The 21,814-nt window shown below is 22.3% G+C and overlaps 1 protein-coding gene across 1 annotated transcript; it reads right to left on the bottom strand.

Moving 5' to 3' along the window:
- Positions 1-2,969: 2,969 nt before the first annotated feature.
- LOC114124366 (transferrin-like) lies at positions 2,970-13,205 on the bottom strand. The gene is made up of 14 exons (XM_050200583.1): positions 12,951-13,205; positions 12,754-12,865; positions 10,908-11,038; positions 8,255-8,397; positions 7,617-7,761; positions 7,395-7,552; positions 7,176-7,300; positions 6,704-7,105; positions 6,492-6,646; positions 4,912-5,052; positions 4,722-4,844; positions 4,497-4,618; positions 3,912-4,079; positions 2,970-3,813 (listed from the first exon to the last, which is right to left on the bottom strand). The coding sequence occupies exons 1-14, from the start codon at positions 13,015-13,017 to the stop codon at positions 3,622-3,624; spliced, it is 2,184 nt and encodes a 727-aa protein (XP_050056540.1). The 5' UTR covers positions 13,018-13,205; the 3' UTR covers positions 2,970-3,621.
- Positions 13,206-21,814: the final 8,609 nt, after the last annotated feature.

Genomic DNA, 21,814 nt, shown 5'->3' with positions numbered 1-21,814 from the left:
TTAAGATTCGAATAGTTTGAATTATTATCAATAAATTGTCAGTTATATATTATGCATTATTTTTTGTTTTTAGATTTTTAAGTTTCAACAATAGATATAGGTATATATATTTAAATAGGTACCTATTCAATAACTATTTATTTAAAGAACCGGAATTTTTATAGTTAATTGTAGCAGTAGCATTGATGTAATATATTTAGGTATAAAAAGACGAATATCATTATTTTATGTCAATTAGTGAAAAATATCGAACAACTGCAGATATATAGGTAAAAGTAAGTAATAATAATTAATATTTATTAACTATTATACGTCATCCATACCTATTTGTAAATTATAACATATACACGGGCAGAACTATTAGTCATACTCGCACAAACGTGTGGTTACTCATGATAACCATGGAATATATTTATATATTTATAGGCAGTCATAACATATGGGTAACGTTTATATTTTGTTTTGTACAATATGCACATAATATGCGCTTATACTTATAGTACCTAGGTACTCATACTATGAGCGTACTATAATACCCATACATAATATATTTATAAATTACTTATCTAACTTATAAATAAGTAATAACCGTTCAAGTTTATAATGGTTCAACAATAGTTAAATACATATTTAATTTAAAATAAAAAACAGTTTTTTTTTATACAATAAAACATTCACATTTACAATAGGTGCATAATAATAATAATATGACGTATAGTAATAGCTATTATAGGTATAATATTATTATTAACAGAAAGGGAAATTAGTATAAAGCGTTCAGTTGATGAAAAAAGTATTAGGTACCTAATGAATGAATAATTAATAATAATGACAAAAAAGTAATTTTAGTACTAGTTTAGTTGCAGAACAGTATTTTAATAATTACACAGAATAGAATAATAATAATTACAATAATATAGGTAGGTAGGTACCTAGTTGGGTAATTCAGTAGGTAATTGATACAAATATTGAAATAGGTATGCCTACAATTATACGTACCCCTCATAAATCTACTTCATACTTGTATAATATGATTGTCAATATAAATTACCTAATACATATGTCAGTATTGTTTTATTCATCTTAATGGTCGTATATCAAATAATAAATATTGTACATAATATAATTTAGGCATAGTAGGTATAAAACCCGTTGTACACCACTGTTTGAGTCCCGGGCGATTGTAAACTCGGCCCGAGGAAAAATAATGTTGAAATGGTCTATTGTAAACTAGGCCTGTGTGTTTTTCAGGTAAAAATAATTTAGATGTAAACTCGGTCCCCCTAAATAGGTACCTATAATTTTCTTCTGATATTTTTGAGAACCATTTAGCATTATCCTCCAAAAATTATTTTCATTTTCATATTATTCATAGTATGAAATTCGTTATATAAATGTAAGTGTGTATTTGTAAATGTAAAAATATAAGTAAAACTGTTGTGTAAAAATATAAGAGAAAAATTGTGATGTAAAAGTGAATAAATCTATTTTTTAAAGTATAAAAAGCCATGTGTTTAACGTATTCACTCACTGATATTTTCTTATTTTTGTATTTTGTAAGTGTTTTTTCTAAGAGTTAATTTTTAAAAATAAATTATGTCATGCTTATTATATTTTATCAGTAAATATGTATTATCGGGTCGAGATTACAACGGACATTTTTTTTATCTGAAATTTCCGATCCGAGTTTTCATTCTACCTAATTTATTACCTAAAATTTTTGGAGTCGAGTTTACAATAAAAATGGTAATCACGGGCCCAGTTTACATTTGCCCTTGAGTCCCTATACTGAACGGAAAAAATATAATCATTTCCCAAAACAAAACACTTAAGAAAAATGGTTACACTAACATAAATAGTGCATACAACTGTATTATGTATATTGTATAGAAAAAATAAGAAAATAAATATATTTTAAAGATAGGGTGAATTATCGTGTATAAAGTGAGCAACTTTTACACGTATAAAAATATAAGATAGGCAATCAAGGCAAAACTGGTCATACAATGACGTCACGAGTCTTTTTTTTAATTCCTCATAAACTTATTGAATAATTCGAGTAGTCGTGTTAAACTAATTCCATTACTCTTAGAATTGAACGCTTTTTAAAAAAACTTTTTTTTTGTGTTTTGTGCTCCTTCAATAAGATACAGTCGAGTCTCAATAACTCAAACCTTGATAACTCGAAAATCTCGATAACTCGAATTTGTTTTCGTCCCTATGGAATTCGTTTGCACTCAATGAGATGTTTGTAACTCGAAAAATACATTGGTCGAATTAATTTTTGCCTCCCTTAAAACTCGAGTTATCGAGACTATTCACTGTACTTAAAATTTTCATTATTTCTATATTTTATCAATAGCTTATGAGAATTAAAAAAAAAAATCACTTATTATTAAAAATGTCTAAAACCGTCAACATAATATTATTATTTATGATAACTTCTATTAATTTTAATAACAAATTTGTAAAATGTAAAGAGCATTACAGATACTCTACGAAATTATAAATGTGTTATTTAAACATTTTTATGTAACTTTATGTAGGTACCTTGATATTTTTGTCAAAAATTGATTTCTCATAATCTGATATGACATCAGAGATCGAGTCAAGTCAAATTTTTTTATTTATTGTTATATACGTAATTTTTAAAATAATGCCTTTTTGTGTATAGTATGTATAATATAAATACAAAAATCAATGTTATCATAAATTAATAATACTCATAATATAAAGATTAAGTATCTATGCAATAATAGTAAAAAATTATTAAATGTTTACATCATTTTTATGTATAAATAAAAATTTTATATAATATGTTATTGAAATGTACGCGTTTACCACCTAAACCTATATAATATAGTTACATTGTTTATAAAAATTTTACCAATTTCAATATTTTAAGTATATGAGTCTATTATAATAATTTTTATATTTATTATAAAACACTATATTTTCTGGTATATACTCGTAAATTATAGTGATCTATAAGTGGGTTCACAGAATATTCATTAAACTCTAAGGAGCAAAATATTAGACATAACTAACTTAAAGTAATAATGTTACAGTATTAAGTATAAACATTATATTTTGTAATAGTTAATTATAAAAGATAATGTTACACGGAAATATGAAATAGTCTAAATTAGTCCAAAAGTCTAAATAATAACATTTTATTTATCTATAGATTAGTTATTTAAGTTAAGACAAATTTAAATAAACTCAAGGTTCGTATACCTACATGGAATTATGGTGATTTATTCTAATGTTTATTGATCTAAGATTATTTAATTTTTAACTTAAGTTTATAACGTTGATCTTATTGTATATTAGGCGATAATTTAGTTTCTATGTACCTATTCAATACTTAAATAATTGTAGGTTTGAGAGTACATTTTTAGCATTATAATAACACTTAGCTTAGAGGTAACGGTGAAAAAAAACTAACAATTTTTTAATAAAGTGGAATAGACTATCAATATTTTTATTTAATATTTCTATTTTAGTACCAATTTATGAATGCATTTAATGTATTATTAATTAATAATAACAATAATTATAACATATTATCACAATTTAAAAACAAAATTAGGGCACGTAATTATTTTATATAATAAGTATTTATATACAATATTTAAATAATAAATTAAAAAGTATAAGTAATTGTAAAAAAGAAAATGGCATTATTGAGACGCTAGAACTTACAGTAGGCTTAAGATCATTTAAAATATGAATGTAAGATTCGTACTGTGGCGATACTGGTGTTCTGTGTTCCTTTAACTGCTTAATGGTTTCCAATTTTTCTGTATCTGCCTGTATGTAATACAAATATATTTTTATTATTGATAAATTATTATGTATTAGAAATTAACCGATATTCTACAGTTATGTATTTAGATTATTCATTTTACCGGAAATATAGGATCGGCAAAATCATCGAATGGTCCATACATAGAGAAAACTGGTGGTAATAAATTATTATTTAACTTGGTTCTTCGTCCAAAAGTCATATCCATATTTAATAATAATGAGGTCATTTCTTTTTTTGAAATTGAAGATATATTTGGTTTTGCTAATATCTAAAAAAAATAAAAAAATAGTTAAATTTGGTCTGTAATCAAATATATCTTCTAATTCAATTCAAACAAAATAACGAAAGGTTATTTTATTATTATTGTTTTTAACTATAAATTAGTCAGATATTAAAATTACATGCTAGTTAGTACTAATAAGTACTAACTACTAATATTTAGTAGTTATTGTTCATTATTAAATAAAAACTCATGTCTTCGTAGTTTTATGAACCGCTATAATTGACTTTTATTTAGGAAGAGTGCTTGTTATTTAAAAACTGTGAGCACCTATATACGATAATAAAAATGTCTTATTTAAGTTATATTTTTAATCTTTTACTTAATTTTAATAAAGACATTATTTTACATTTGTTTATACATATAAATTGCTTATGTATAAAGGCTTAATCTATAAAAACTTACATGTCCATAGTAAGACCACGATAATGAGCAATCAACTGAAGTATGAAATTTTCGATTGCAAACAGTTGAAAAATTATGTATGTCAAAATTGTTTGGTAAGTTTAATGGCGATCTTAAAATATCTAAAAATAAGTATAGTATTATTGTGAAAATTATAGAATTATGTTTTAAATATAAATACAATAAGGTTATCTTATTAAAATATTTAAAATATTTTATACTAACCTAAATATTGATTAATATGAAGACTATTAATAAATGCTACATCTCCACCTCCTTCAATAATACATCTAAGTGTTTGGGTTTCAATCCACATTCCGTTTTTATTACTATCTTCGGGTAAATTATCTAAAAAATGAATAGTTATTTTTTTACTTATTTAGTAGATTAATAATGTATTGTATTTATACTTAACCATCAAAATCACATTCTGCTATTGCGTTTTGATTAGAACTTAATATTGCACAACTTTCTTTGAAGAAGTTTTTCATCGTATTATTATTCGGAAATAATTCAATGTTTTCTAGTTTGAGTGTGATTAAAAATGAATTCCAAACTAAAAATTAAAGTTATTATAAATACAAAAAAATATTAATATTTTACTGGCCACATTAAATTTCTTGATAATTGTTACGACTATGGAAACCACTTTTTATATGGTTTGAAGCAGTCCTTAGGACTGGCAGCAGGACCCAAATTGGGTAGTAGGAAAAATCAAAAGGGCAGTTGACTTTATGAATATGGGCATCTTATATAAATATAATTTTCCTTATACGAGTCGAATGATTAAATTACTACTAAATATTTGAAATTTGTATAATTTATAAAACCCTAGAATAATAAAACCAACCTTTAATAAGTAATAATCATGTAAGTTTACACAATCTTTGATACCTACTTCGAATTTCGATGGTTGATTAATCTATATTTATTTGAAGGAGGGATAAGTATTATAATCCAAATAAATTTCATAAAACAAACTTTTCAGTGTGTTTGGCCGTTTGGGCAATTGGTAAAAATCCTTAGAATAATACCTGATTTGAGGTATTTGGAACTTCAATTAAAAAAAAATAATTGATACTATTTTCTATAGTGATTTTAATTTCATAATCAGAAGTAGAATAATTTTTAAAAATGTTGTGTAATGTTCGAATGCTGAATAATACGTTTTTTTTTTATTAACGAGCATTTAATATTTATTGAATGAGTAGCAAGTAAACAACCAGTGTTGAGTAAAAAAAAACTATGGTCTATTATGATAGACTGATGACGTCTATAACTATTTATTACAAACATGCAATATAAAAAATTGGTCAATATTTGGGCTTTAAGGATTAAGATATTATATAGGTGTAATGAATGTAAAAATAAATACAATTTTAATACAAAGAAAACTAGTTTGTGACAACAATCATGCTCAATGATTAAAAAAAAAAAATTTAAATCTCTTTCGTGATTAATTTACTTAGCTTAATACATTATTGTAAAATATATTTTCAATTTTTTTTTATAATAATTTATACTAATCTATGTATGTATTGAATAAATTAATTTAATTGTAATATGTGAATTATTAATTATCATAGATATACGAGTAATCATTATTCGTAATATATTTGAACTTTAATAATTGGTTAATTAGTTTTTTGTCACTTTTTTCCTTATTTTGACGGTAAAATCCTTAGTCCTCGCAGTTTAGTTTTTTCCAGTTAATTTGAAATACTTTTAATAAGAGCTATTATTATTAGATATTCGATAGATAAAATATTTTTACCACTTGATATCAAATACATAACACTATAAATTATTAAGTAAGTTAGATTTTCTGTAAACAATATAGTTTTAAAACTATTTAAAAGTATTTAAAACATTTTTTGTATCACAAATATTAACTAAGAAAATTATTTATAACCTGTAATGTGTACATTTTTATAAAACATTTTTTTAAGAAAATAATATTGCTTAAACAATAATTTTATGATTTTTTTGTTTTACCATAACCATCATACAAAGGAAAGCAAGCTTTTTTTCCTTTTAGCTGTTGAAGATCTCCGACAGCATTTTTCGTTAACATAACAGCGCTCATTTTTCTATATAAATGGTGATAAAGTGAAGTTGCATAAAGTACTGGTTTTGAAACACCATAGTTTCTAAAATGTGAAATAATTAATTTTGGTTTTAATTTTGAGTTTTAATAACATTTTTACCTTTTAAAAAAAGCAATTTTATCAGCATCTAATACCATCATATCTACTTCTCCATCTTTTAGTTTTTTCGCACAATTTGGAGTGAGTATACAATTCAATTTTGGCTGTATACCATAACTTATTGATATATCTGAGAGTGCTTGGCATTTTTTTAGAGCTGTTATTGTTTCAATGCACATAGAATATCCACGATCTTTGCACAATTGTCCTTTTTCTTCAGCTTTTCTATAACCAGGAGCTGAAAAAATATATTCTTTTGGACTTCTAATGATATTAGATGAAATAGGTTCAGAATAGTATTGAAGTAAATTGTTTAAGGCCCATTGCCATGATGTCGCATTTTTTAATTCTTTAGCTGTATTTACGTAGTTAATCATTCTTTGTATATTTAATGATGTTGAACTAGAAATAATTTTATAATTGTTTTTGTAAATGTAAAGATTATTTATTTATGCGTTGCATTTATACTTACTTTCTTGTTATCACGGCTGGCCAAGGTCGAGATACCCAAATGCATGGATTAGGAGTATCCAATGATTGTAAAGTACCATCAGGACATAGAAAACTTATTTTACTGCAAGCATTTGTACTGTCACCCTTAAATGCAAGTAAATTCATGCATGTAGTTTCAACGTATAATATTATTACAATCACTTATAAAAATGTTAATAGTAAATTGTGTTTTATTTACTTTGAAATGTATTTTAACGTCGGATAGTCTAGCCCAACTAATATCTCCAAAACAATCACTTAAACATTGTAATGCACCCTGTCTACCCCAAAATTGATCATTATCGTTGCATTTTGATGGGTTCTTACAATTTGCGCATAGATTTGGATATCTGTCTTCTGTGCAGGTACGTTTAAAATTAAACTCATCATATATGGGATAATAAAGTTTATAATTACCTACTTAATATATTATCCATATCAGGATCTGGATCCCATTGACCTGGTTTGCAAGACTCGTCAAAAAATTGAGAAAGTGATTTTAATTGATTTTCTATTAGGCTTAATTGTGGATCGCACTTTTGTGGAACAATAATTCGTTCAAAGTACTAAAACGAATAGGAGTGTATTATAATAAAATCAATAATATAGGATTGTATACATAAGAAATAATCAAATAGGTTATTACTTAAGCTTCAAATTAAAAATAAGTAATCAATTTATTTTAATTTATTTTAATTTTTATTTTATTAAAGACAAATGTAATTAAATATTGATTTGTTTTTTTATAATAAGGATACTTCATTGATCTATTAAGTTATGATTAGTAAAACTAATTTTGATTTGATGTAATAAATATATTAGATCTTAATAACAATAATAATTATCGATGTATATTGTATACAATTTGAAAGTAATTCAGATTTAATACTAGTATGATATATGTTTTTTTAAATACTCCGTATAGTTTTTAAATTGTATATATTTTTATTTATTAATTTGAAATTATAAAAGTACCATAATATAATTTATATTCAATATTATATAAATATTATATAAATTACTAAATTAATTTTCGGTATAATTTATTAATTAACTTACTTGTGATATTAAATTAGACCATCCATTTCCTGGTTCTCCTCTATAAAATCCTGGATGACACAACCGCTTACCTTTTAAATCGTTCAAGTTTTTAATGCCAGCGTCTTCATTGATTAACACTACCATGTTGTAATCAAAATTTTCTAAAAAAAAATGTATACAATTTCAATTCAAATACTTTATTAATATGGATTTTGCTATTATATAAATAATTTGAATTCGGTTTAGTTTATAAATCAATAATAAATTACAAAATATAATTTCGAATATTATTGATATTTAAAATTAAAACATTTAGAATTTAAGTACATTTTAACAATATAAAACAGTGTTTTCCAAAGGGTGTGTGTGAAATTTGAATGGTGTGACACGACAAATTGAACGTACCCGACATCATTATATACGTATTATACAATAAGTAGATAATATTTATCCAAAGTGTGTCGTGATTTATAATAACTAATAATAATGTTCCGCGATTAGAAAAAGTTTGGGGGGAATCACTTTTATATTATAAAACACGTGATTTATTTTATTTTTATTTTCTTTTTTAAAAGCTTCCAACATCACCTTTGACACCCAAAAAACATATTCTTATCTGTTTCTCAAAAAAAGATTTTTTAAGTATTACATTATCCTTCTTTGATCATACGCATTCTTTATTATTTTCTTTTTTTTTTCTTTTTGTATATAAATTATATTTTTAGAATTATTTTTAACACAATATTTTAACTCCGAAACTAATTTTCAAATAAAGTTAAAATGATATAAAAAAAATGTTATTTATGTTGTATATTATTTTAGTTATTGGTATATATGAAATACGTCATAATAGAAATCTAATAATTAATTTTTTAAATTTTAAAGTTTAGAATCTAAATGAACCAATGAATCATGAATATAAATATTGGTTTTATATTAATTGTGATTTTTCTGTCTTTAAAAACTCAAAATTCTTCAATTATCACAAAAATGTGAAACAATTTTGGTATAAATGTTAATGAAAAAAAACTTGAACATTCTAAGCAAGATTCCTTATAAGTTTTTATAGTTATTTAAGTACATCGGTAATATACAATATAATATATATACAATTTTTTTTATAAATGTATGAAGTTTAAATGTCAAATTCTTAATTTTACAAATTTAATTGTAATAGCTAATTCTTAAAAATTGAATGTTAATGTTCTTCATGAATTTGATATACTTTAGAAATCTTTAAACTTTATAAATAAATATGTACACACAATATTTTATAGTCGTGTCAAGTCCAATTTTTGTGAAAATTAGATGTATATATAAACAAAAAATAATAATTTTAGATATTTTTTGCTATAAAAAATATTGTTTGGAGAAACTTAAAACGTTGTCAAAACGTATATTAATATTTATAATTAATTAAACGAAAATTACGTAGGGACGTAGGTATTTTACGAATAAAATAATATCATTACAGTAATGCACACTTAACACGTTTCATTACCTACCCTCAAATAATTATTTTCAATACATATTTTTAGAAAATAATTCAATTACGTATTCTAAGTATATTTTATCTAATTATTCAAATGAATTTATATTTTGAATACCAACATGATTAAATAACAAAAATGTTATTAGGTATATACATTTTTGACATGAGATAGGTATTTTAAGGGTGATTTCCCAGTTCGCCGACTCCTAATTTGCAAACTCTCGATTCGCTGATTCCCAGTTTGTCGACACCCAATTCTTCGACAACTAGTATTCATATAATTTTGATATAATTAATATAATAAATATAAATAATATAAATAAAAATTATAAAATCAGTATGAGTTACTTTTCGTTTTCTTTTAATCTGGTGCATAATTTTTTTTTAATAACAATTAAATACAAAATATTATAAACAAATAAAACTGACTATGGGTTTTGATTTGGATAAAACCATATTTCAATTTTTTAATATTTGACGACCGCTACAATTATCCAAGCATTTATAATAGGTACTCGTTTTTTACAATTTCGGTCTATTCTGTGTATATAATTGTTCACTAGAAGTAAGTCCTGATTGTTTTCTAATTTAATTTTAAACTATTCCTTTCCTTAATGGCGAAACAAATCTAAGAAAAATTGTATATGTTTGTTCTATATTATATTATTAATTATTATATACTATATTATAATCTTATACTGTATGTGCTAAAGTTCACTCAGTGGTATATTATCATATATTACTATAATCTGAAATCATAATTTTTATTTTAACCACAGTGGTTAGTGGAATTTTTAGTTATTTATATTCTATACGTATATAAATACCTATAATATGTGTCAATAATCGTATGAAGGTGTATAACAACTATAACAATAAGATAGCTAGATAGGTAGATGGTATTTTATAGTTGTATAAATTACTATACCATGAAGCATGTAACAAATATTATCATCGTTATCGGCAAATTGGGCTTTTTTTAAAAACCATTAAAAACTAGTTTTTTGGTTGAAAAACTGGGTGTTGGCAAATTGGAAATCGGCGAACAGGGAACAAACCATTTTAAGAGTGTAGGTTGTCAAACATGTAAATATCGTATATATTTTAAAAAATTATCAAATTAATTACCTATAGAATTATAAATGATATACAATTATGTTAATAAATAATAATACATACCATCTTCAAATAAACGAATTTCATTCGTAATGCTTAAGTAGTCATTCCACTGAGTTGCATATGATATTTCTTCTGCTTGAAATACTCCAAAATCTGCTTCTCCATTCAGAATTTTTCTTAGACAATGCAATCTACAAATTATTAACTTACTATATTACAAGTTCGAGAATAAACAAACTTAAAAGTTGAAGTTAAGTTACTTTTAATATGGTTAGATTACGAGTTACTTTTTTTAGAAGGAACTTAAGGAGTAAAATTGTTTTATATGATATGAAGTAATTCATGATATTAATTTATTAATTTTATTGTGACCTTCAAGTTAATATTTTTTTGGTATAAACTTTATGTATTTAAAATATTTTTAATCCTGTAATAATGGGAAATATTAAATATTGTTTATAAATTATAACGTTATAATAAGCATTGTTCTGTATAAGTATTTCGCACTGTTTCTGAATAACTAGTATTAAATTATGAAAATACTTTTTTTTTTGTTTTTAATTTGTTTTATTATACTATCTGTAAATATATTATTTTTACAATGAGCATAAGTGTTGATAGAATAAGAAAATACTTTTAATAATTAATTTTAATGTACACATATTTTTTTTAAATAGTAGAACTTATACTATATTACTTTGTTATTAGTTCAGCTTTAAACAAAAGTATAGTTTTAAATTTTATTTTGAAGGAAAAGTAACTGATGTATTACTCAGTTAAGTTACATTTTTCTATTTAACTTGCAATTTTTACAATTTCAATAAAATTAACTTTTAACTTAACTAAAGTTGTTCTTTATTAACTTAACTTAACGAGTTAAAATCATTAGTTGACTCGCCTAGTCTTGCTATATTATATTTATTGTTGTATATTTTGTAACTATGGTTATTTGTGAATTTATCATTTTATATACTTAAAATAGTTGTTTGTTATATTGCCACAAATACGAAGGAAGATCTGACTTTTCTCATTTCTCTATATAATTTTAGCTCCAATTCTCCATAAAAAATATTCTATTCATACAACAGAAATAATTATCCCTTTTCTTTTAAAATAAAACAGATTTTAGACAGATAATGTTTTGAAATACCTAGTCATTTACTAAATCGTGTAATTTCTTACTTTATTTATTTATATTATTTAATACTAGATATTTGTCTAATAACTTATTTTGTTACTTGTCCATTATTTCCAGTTTCGTCATTTTAGGCTATCAAAAAACACTGGAAGTATTTAGAAATTGAACTAAGATGGTATTAATGTTTTTTGGAATTGTCAGCCGCATAAACTTCTGACATATAATTGATAATGAAAAAAAAAATAGTTTTTTCCACCAAGGTACGTATAATATACATAACTTTAATTTGAATAGGTTTAATAGAAAGAAAATATACAAATATTACTTGGCTTAGTCTTGGCTGTATTTAAATATGTCTCCAATAATTGGACTTATATTACTTGCCGCTAAAATTACTAATTCAATTGATATTTGTCTATAATTATTTTATTATAATTTATGCTAGATATCGTGTGTAGATAGTTTGGTATGACTTAAAAGTTAAAAGTATAGTTAAAATATTATTTAATTTTTTAATTTCTTTTATCGGTGCAACTTAAAATAGTGAATACTGACCTAAAATAAATGGTATTTCTCATAAAAAATATTAATTAATCAAACTTACTTAACTTAATGATAAATAAAAATTCAGTTTTAAATTAATAGTCATTGTATTTTCTAAAAATTGTTGATTAAAAAGCAACTATTATTTTAAGTTTCAATCAAGCAATTATTCATTAAAATGTATATTATTTTTTATGATCTAAATAGTTTAAATATGATACTTACTTATCTGTTGCGAATACACATTCGACTTGACTAGATTTATCTATATTTAATGGAGGACAATGATCTCGTGTTTTGTCATTACTTCCGTTACTCGTAATTACACAAATTTTGTCTAAAATCATTTGCATTTTGAAAAGTTAAATTTTTTATTAGTTTTAGTAAAAATGAATCAATATTTTTAAATTTATAAAACTTACATTTTACATTAGCTTTAGTGAGAACTAAAAATACAAATATCCACAGTAAACTTAAAACAATATTCATTGTTTGATTTGAAAAAAATATATAGCTAATAAATATTTACTGTATACTGCTGTTAATCACATTTTAATAATAAGCTACGAATACAAATATTTATATATATATACGTACCATTGATATTATAATATATAAATATATATTATGTATCAATGGTAAAACGGTGTGTCTGCGTTTACGGCTAACACGCTACTAAATAAAATATTAAGATTAGATTAAAAGCCGGGCGTATAACTAAGTCACAACTATTATATTTATAATATCCATATGTTTAATATAACGTTGCGCATGAACAGTATACAGTTGGTTGAATTTATTTGATTTCTTGTTTACCTTGGTAAGCAATATCAGCTGCTGTCTATATAGTATTGGATAGTGCATAATGGACAATGGGCTGTCCAACACTAATAATTATTATACTAGTGATTTGAACTGTTGATCATGATTCATGGTAACATTATGCGTTTTCTTGCAATTTTAGGCAAGATATATTATAATAGTTAATATATTGTACCAGAATTTTAAAGTTGTTTATTATTTAAAGATGGGTAATATTATATAATATATTCATATTATATTATTTAAGAAAATATTATGTAAGTGGTTAGTAAATAATTTGAAAACAAAACAAATAAAATATACACGGAATAAAACATTTGAAAACCAAATATGTTTCACCTTCAAGATAATTAAGACGGTTTGTAACAAATTTTTTAAAATAATTTTATAGTATTTATTACAAAATATTCTGTTTTCTTATAGATTTAATTTAGATTATAGGACATAAACACTCACAATTTAAACATATACAAAAATGTATAATATATTTTAGAATAAAAATTTCATGTATATATTTTTGCTTTAGGCATGTTTATTTTAATACCAGTATAATATGTCATATAACTTATCTAACCTCCCAGACATACGTTTTGACTTGAGTTCTACATTTCTCCATAACAATTGACTTATAAATGTCGTAATGTTTTAAAATTTAAAAATAATTTGTTTCGGTTACATATACACATTTTTTTACACAATATTGAACAATAAGAAATATATAGAACAAAACAAAATATTTTTTCAAAATATAAAAATAAATTTTGATTTTAAGTTAATGAAATATAAAAAAAATGTATTTACAATTTTTTTTATTCTTTATTTTTGGTTATTTTAGTTTATTTATTTATTTTACTATTTTTTTGAAACTTGATGTATGTACATAAACATATAACAATAAGTTATAATTAGTTATAATATTGCTGCGATCAGAAAATTATTATAATTATTTAAATATATTTAATTAATATAAATTTTAAATGAGTTTCTATTTAATTAATATTAAGAGTAATTATCATCAAACCTGTCATATTTGAAATGCATTTTATATGCTATATAATAATGTTATTTTAATATATTTTATAAGTTAAACCAATTTAGTAGTAATTTTTCATTAATACAATATTTGTGTATTACCTATTGTTGATATGACCTTGTTGTACATACATAATTGTAATATTTTAGTACGTACCTACTATACATATGTAAAAATAATAAACAAATTAAAATAATTAGGGTATCTATAATATTATGATGGTAGTTAAGAGAATAAAAGCATTAGTTATATACTATTACTTTTTTTGTGTGATTACTTCTGGTATAATGGAATCTTTTAGAGTGTAATAATAACTAAATAACACATTATTATTATTCTTTAAGACTATTATCATTAGTATTTTTTTATTGAAGTATAATATATAATTCATTTCAAGTATAAAAAAAGAAATATTATAATACAATAAGTAATTAGTAATTATTATTGTTATGTCCAAGTAAAAAATTACTTAGTTTAGTATAATGAAAATCGTGAGATTTTATTATAAGTAATATTAAGTTGAAACCAGTTTGTGACATTACGAATTTGAATAACTATATGATTTTATGTTAAAGTACATTCATACCACACATAATATTACATTAATAATGAAAAAATAAAAATAAAATTTATTTTAATTAAAATTATAATTTATTGAAAATAAATATAACGAGTTTAATCCTTAAAATGTACTTATTTATTTCAATTATTTTCTGTACTTAAATAGTTTTGATAAAATCGTATAATATTGAGAATGGTTTAAGTAATTATTATAATATTTTTTGATTGGACACAAGTGCTATAATATTATTTTAACATTGCAATATTGAATTTTACTTGAAATGTATTATTAAATGCCTTAAATATCATGGATTGCCTATTTATAAATAGTTTTTATTATTAATATTTATTTTTTTTGTAAAAATTTGGTTACAATAATATTTATTTTGTTAAATAAACCAAAATACATTTAATTCATACAGTATTAAGTTTATAGATAGTTGTAAATATAAGTATTTTATTGGAAATATGAATAATAATTTAAATGAAATATTAAAAATTTATTATTAGATGTATCGAACATTTGTGTGTGTAGTATAATTTAAATTTCCAATTTATTTTAATGAAATTTATTGTTTTTAGTCATTAGGTGACATAAATAAATAAATTATAAGTAAATTGAAATAGATACAAATAATGTAACTTAAAAGATTTTAAATACTTATAGATGAGATAGACCATATGGCCATATTGTCACTATATATATATATATAAAAAAAAAAAAAACATTACTTTTGTAGCATTTCAGGGAGATCAACTTTATTATTATTTTTATGTATAAATCAACATCAAAAAAAAAAAATCGTTAATAGATTTCAAGGTTAGATGACAAATTTATTCCATTTTAAATAAAATTAAACATACTAATTGTCATGTATATTTATCTATGAAATTTTCCAAAAGTTTTGCACAACAATTTAATCTTATTTTTCTTAAAATACGTTGGTTAGTATCCTTAGTGGTATTAATAATACCAGGTACGGATCCAGTGTTAAGATCTATGGGAAGGGGGTTTCATTTAAAAGTATATATCTTTTAGGTTTGTAAATGTTTTATTGCCTATATTTTAAAATCAATCCACCATTAAACTTATTGTTAAATTATAATTTATAGAGTATAAAAAAATTAACATCATAATTTTAAATTTCTCTTATTATTTTATAAGTATATAATTTACTTACCTACTAAAAATGTGCGAGATTCAGCTAGATAATTCATACAAATTACAAAATTAAAACATTGTTAGATAGTTATAATATATGTACATAATTTACAAATTGATAAATTATTGTAGGTATACTAGTATTTATGTCGATTACTGTAAATTCTTTCAGTAGTAAATATATACTCATAGTCAATGTAAATTTTTAAAATTTATTTAATATATAATTACCTACACAATTAAATTATTAAGTAAGTGTTGTCTTAGATCTAAGAATTGGAGATATTCTACTCACTTGATTCGTTCCGGATAAATTTAATTCGCATCCATGTAACAAACTCAACTTTGGTTATAACCTAAAAAATAACAATTCGATAAAGATTTGAAATTTTTACTGATCATTTATTTAAGATTGTAAGTAATTATATTGATCGTGATATTATAATTGTATGTAGGTATTATTAATAAAACGATTTTGACAACTTTTGATATACACTGGGTGATTCTTTTTGAAATAATGAGTGTGGTTCTGTTGTTCGATAAATGAATCACTCAGTATATAAATTAGATGGATTTATATTCAATTTTGAAAATTGATTATTAGTTTAATAGTTTTATTACATGGCCTTTGGAATTTTACTATAAAATCCTAAAAAAAACATTCAATACGTGGATAGGCTTATAGCTTAAATTATCCTAAAAATATAAATGATAGAACCTCAAACAACTTTATTCCATATACCTAATAAAATATTAATATTGTTTATAAAAGGTGTAAAGTTTTAAATACTTATAAAAAAATTGTATGACTGTTTTATTTTGTTGGTATGATATAATATATTATTCTTTATACAATTTAATAATATTATAAAACGAACATATTTTCATTTATATAACAGAAAAGTTTTATACATTTGTAATTCGTGTTTGTACTGTACTATGTTGACGAAATTGAGTAGGGCGAACATAGTCATCTAGTATTAGAATATTATATAGAATATTTTTGCTGGAATTAAAAACCAATGGAATGCATTTTTTTTTAACAATTAAATATTAATAAGTTTAAAATATATATATATCATCAACATAACATCTCATAATATTGTATTGTCAGGTTAAATTGTAAATGTATTTGAATTATATAATAATAACGTTAATTAATAGTTAAACTATAGTACGGTAGGTATATTATATTATTAAAAACAAAAAATTAATATTTTTGAAGTCTATTTTGTTATTTTGTATAAATTATTAAATTCCAAAAAACGTAAATAATAAAGATAGTTCGATTGATACATCTAATCTATGTACATTTTACAGCTTTATTAACTGCAGGATTTTTATACTCTATAATTTATTGAAGGTTAATTTTATTATGTATTTATACATAAGAATGTAACTTATAAGTTGTATTTAAATATATAATATCGTATGTGATTGGCTAATCACTAATCAGTGACCATTAAATGCGTTTAATATATGCGTAGTATTTAATATACTATATATGTATAAATAAATATTACATTTTCTCTATATTTTAATAAATTTCGCTATTATAAGTCAAAACAATTTTTGTTGTAGTTATTAAAAAAAACCCAGAAGAATTATTTAGTAATAGAGTTTAAGGATACCACCGCATTAAATACTTCTAAAAAATGTATATTATGTAATAATAATAATATGTTTACTTTATTATTACTTAAAATCTTTTTGAGACTACTGTGCCTCTACTAATTCGGAGTTATAAAATTATGTTTTTTTATAATATTATGTATTATATTTATTTTAAAATATAGGTTTTTAATTTTTAACACATTAAGTTTTTTAAATTTGTTTTCAGTTGGATATCTATGGTCTTTTTCAATTGTGATATTTATAAGAATATTTTGATAAATTAAAATTTGAGTAAGATCATTATCTTAGATCTTATCCCAACGTAATAGGTCGTATGCCATTTGTAATTAAAAAAAATGACATGTAAAGTATTTTAATATTTTTAAAAGGTAGAACATGTCATGTTGTTGTTTCATTGTATAAATTATTTTTTCAACTTCCTACTGATAGTTTTAATTTGTTTTTTCTACTTAATATCTGAACACTAACATATATACAATATACATAATACATATGTATATAATATATATTGCATGAATAAATACAAAATATTTAAGCATACTAATCGTAAATACCTAACCTAAATTTAATTTATCAAGTGTGATGTTTAATCGTCTAAATATAAAATGAGTATAAATAATTATTTGCGTGGTAGGTAAACAACTAAATGCAAATGTTATTTCTACGACTATAAATATATTTTTGCTACCTATTATACTTCTCTTCTATACAATCTTACCTAAAAAATAAAATGAAATTTATGAATATAGTATTTTTTAATAAAGATTTTGATATTTTTTTTATTATTTTATAAATAACTAATTCTGATTTATAAAAATAAAACAACATTTTTATTATTATTATAATTATTGATTGGGTTTGTTTGATTTTTTTTTTTTTTTTGTAAAAATAAAGTAATTTATTTAATTTTAAGCTACGAAATATTTTAATATTTAAATAAAGGTTAAAATTCGAATCAAGTATAATCAATTATTTTAATAATTCATAATCAATTATTGTGTACTGTAAACTGTTAATATAGTCTAAAATTATAGTGATTAATAGCACATATTATTGATGAGTAAGTACTTATTTCAAGGTAAATGGAGGGTATAATCGAGGACGATTTCTGACTGTGGGCTTACAAATTAAAATTTAAAAAGGGAAAGTTTGTCTGGTGAATATGAAGATTCGATATTTAAATTAAAAATCAATGATTTGGTATAATACGATTTTAGTATTTTTTGTTATTATTCAAAAAATATAAATATTAGATAATATAATACAATTTAATAAATAATTAGACTTATTTTAAGTAATAAACTAAGGAATTTGTTTTTTTCGATTGTGTTTGATAACATTTTATATTCTTGGTATTAATGTTTAAAATAGTAACACAGGTTCCTGGAATTAGTTCTTATAGCAACAATGAATATCAGCATTACATAGGTAATCATTATTTTATTTTGTTAAGTATTTAAATTTAAAATTTTTATAAAATTGAGTATTCAAATCAAAAATAGAAAATTTCCTTAAAATTATTTTGATAATTTTTGTTTTAGTTTAAGACTTAAATTATTTAATATTTTGTCATATTTATTATCCACTCCACTGGGAATGAAGTCCACACACTCGTGAAAATCCTCTTCTTAGAGAAAGGGGTACAAGTGCTACACACTGCACTCTACTTTTCCCAAGCGAAAAGACTTCGATAAAGACCCCGATGGTCGTTTCGATAAAAACAAATTGGAAAAAAATATTTATTATAAATAATTATTTTAAAAAACCCAATTGAAATAAAACTGTTTTACTTCGATACTTTTTACACGATTATACTGCATTAAATTGGTATTTACTAGTTAATAGTCCAAAAGTATTTAAAATTTAGCTTAACCTACCAAAATAAAAAATACTATAATAATTTAAATTTTTGAGAAACACGTCTCCTGTGTTAAAAATTGTTTTTTTTTTTGTATACAACGATTTAGTATCAAAGTCAAATTTAACACACCTATCACAATAACCTAATCAATACTGATAAGATAAACTGAAATCTTCAATATGCAAAAGCAAACTTCACTTGTTTAAAAAATGCATATTGTATAATATGTATGTTAGACTAGCACACAATACAACGATATACCAAAGGTTTAGATGGTTTGTTTAAAATTCACAAAAAATACATTTCGAGAATTGTATAATTTTGGGGTTTGAGTTAATTTATTTGAACTATCTATTCATAGCTCAATAAATTTATATATTCATTATTCAACCGAGTAAGTATGGTATTGACGTTTTTTTATTGCTGTTTTATTTGTTCAATGCTTGAATAATTTAGCTTTGTGCATAAGTTATTGTAAAATACGCAAAATGTATAACTTTAACTTTATATTTAAAATATTTGAATATTTAAACATTATCTAACGGTTTATAGTATGTACCAAGTATTACTTGAAATATTTTTTTTTTTGAGTAAATTATTTTTATACTATTTTCTGTTTAATTTAAAATTTTAAAATTATTTCGATTGATATTCATTAAAACACTTAATACAATATTTATATACAAATATTAATAAAATAATTTTCTAATCAACATAAATTAATAAAAAATTGTGTGAGGTTTTAGATTATTAATAATGAGAGAATACAATACTAGGTTAATAATAGGTTTCTATGCGTTATAGTATTATAGTGACTATTATAACTTTTATATTGTGCGGCGTAATGTATAGGCAATATAGGTACATTTCTGAGCATTTTAAAATGTTCATTTGAAGAGAGTTTCGGTTAATGTGATTACTGGTTTATAGAATCAAGCGATTATGGAAGTCAAAAATGAAAATCTTAAAACAAATCTTTTTGTTAATGTTAATTTAACCTTTTATTAGAATTACAATGTATCGGATGATTAAATCACTTTTATGAATATTTTTTATAGTATTATACTGATTATAGTTGTGATATTATTATGGTATTACATATATACATTATACATTGTACATTAATTATTTATGTATTTAATTTTTAATAGTTGAAAATTATAAATATACTAATTGAATAATATCGATTTTAATTTCAGGCTATTATAAAAATGAAATTAGAAGTTTCTCAGGTACAATCGAAAATAGTAAGTTTTTTAAAATTTATTTTATTTTAAGTATACGCATAAGTATAAAATCGTAAAAAAATGTATGTGATTAACAAGTTAATAGAATTATAATGATCTGAACCAATGTGATTTCATTAAGTAGAACTCATTGTATTTATAAAACTTTGTTGATTTTGCATATATTAATCGTACTATTTTATAAATGTAAAGAATATAATGAACTCAAAAATTAGAGCTTCGTAAATCAAAATAATTTTGAATTAATATAACAAAGAAGTAAAGTTAAGTAATCACGTACCTATCCCGTCGCTTATCAAACATATTCAATTAGCTACCTTATCCATCATTTTCCTGGGAGTTCAAGCTCTAAAATCTAAGTTATCACCAAGATTTAAATTATAGATTTGTATTAAGTATTGGAAACTTAGAACATTCGTCTTGTCAAAATAAATTATTTAAATTTTAACTCATTGTTTATGATTTTTATTGTTCTTGATAACCTGAACTAATAAGTAATAATAATAATATTTTTCTTGACTATCTTGTATTATAGAGAACTGTTGTTTTTTATCTACTTTTTAGATCATCATAATTTAAAATTTTTTTTTTAATTATTTCATAATATATTATATATTCACGTAAACATAAATAGTTATAAGTACATGTAGACTTTAGAGTATACATAATTAAGTCAATTTAAGTCAAATTATAAAAAAATAAATTGAATACATTAAGTTATAATATTATGCTTCAGTGAATATTTTTTAATAAACAAATTTAATATTTATATTTTTTTTTAATTAATGTTAAATTTACAGTGATTGCCTTTTTCGTATAAATAGAAATTGGATAATCATCTATATAGAATTTTGAATATAATAAACTTTCTAATGGTATTTAAATACAATCAATATACACACTTTTGTTTTATTAGAAAGATTAAAGGAGTTCACAGAACTTTTTAAGCTTTTACGATACTGAGT

Source organism: Aphis gossypii, chromosome 2 (genome assembly GCF_020184175.1).
Source record: "Aphis gossypii isolate Hap1 chromosome 2, ASM2018417v2, whole genome shotgun sequence".
Lineage (NCBI taxonomy): Eukaryota > Metazoa > Arthropoda > Insecta > Hemiptera > Aphididae > Aphis > Aphis gossypii.
The sequence above is the reverse complement of the archived record's forward strand: the minus strand, read 5'-3'. Positions and strand labels throughout refer to the sequence as shown.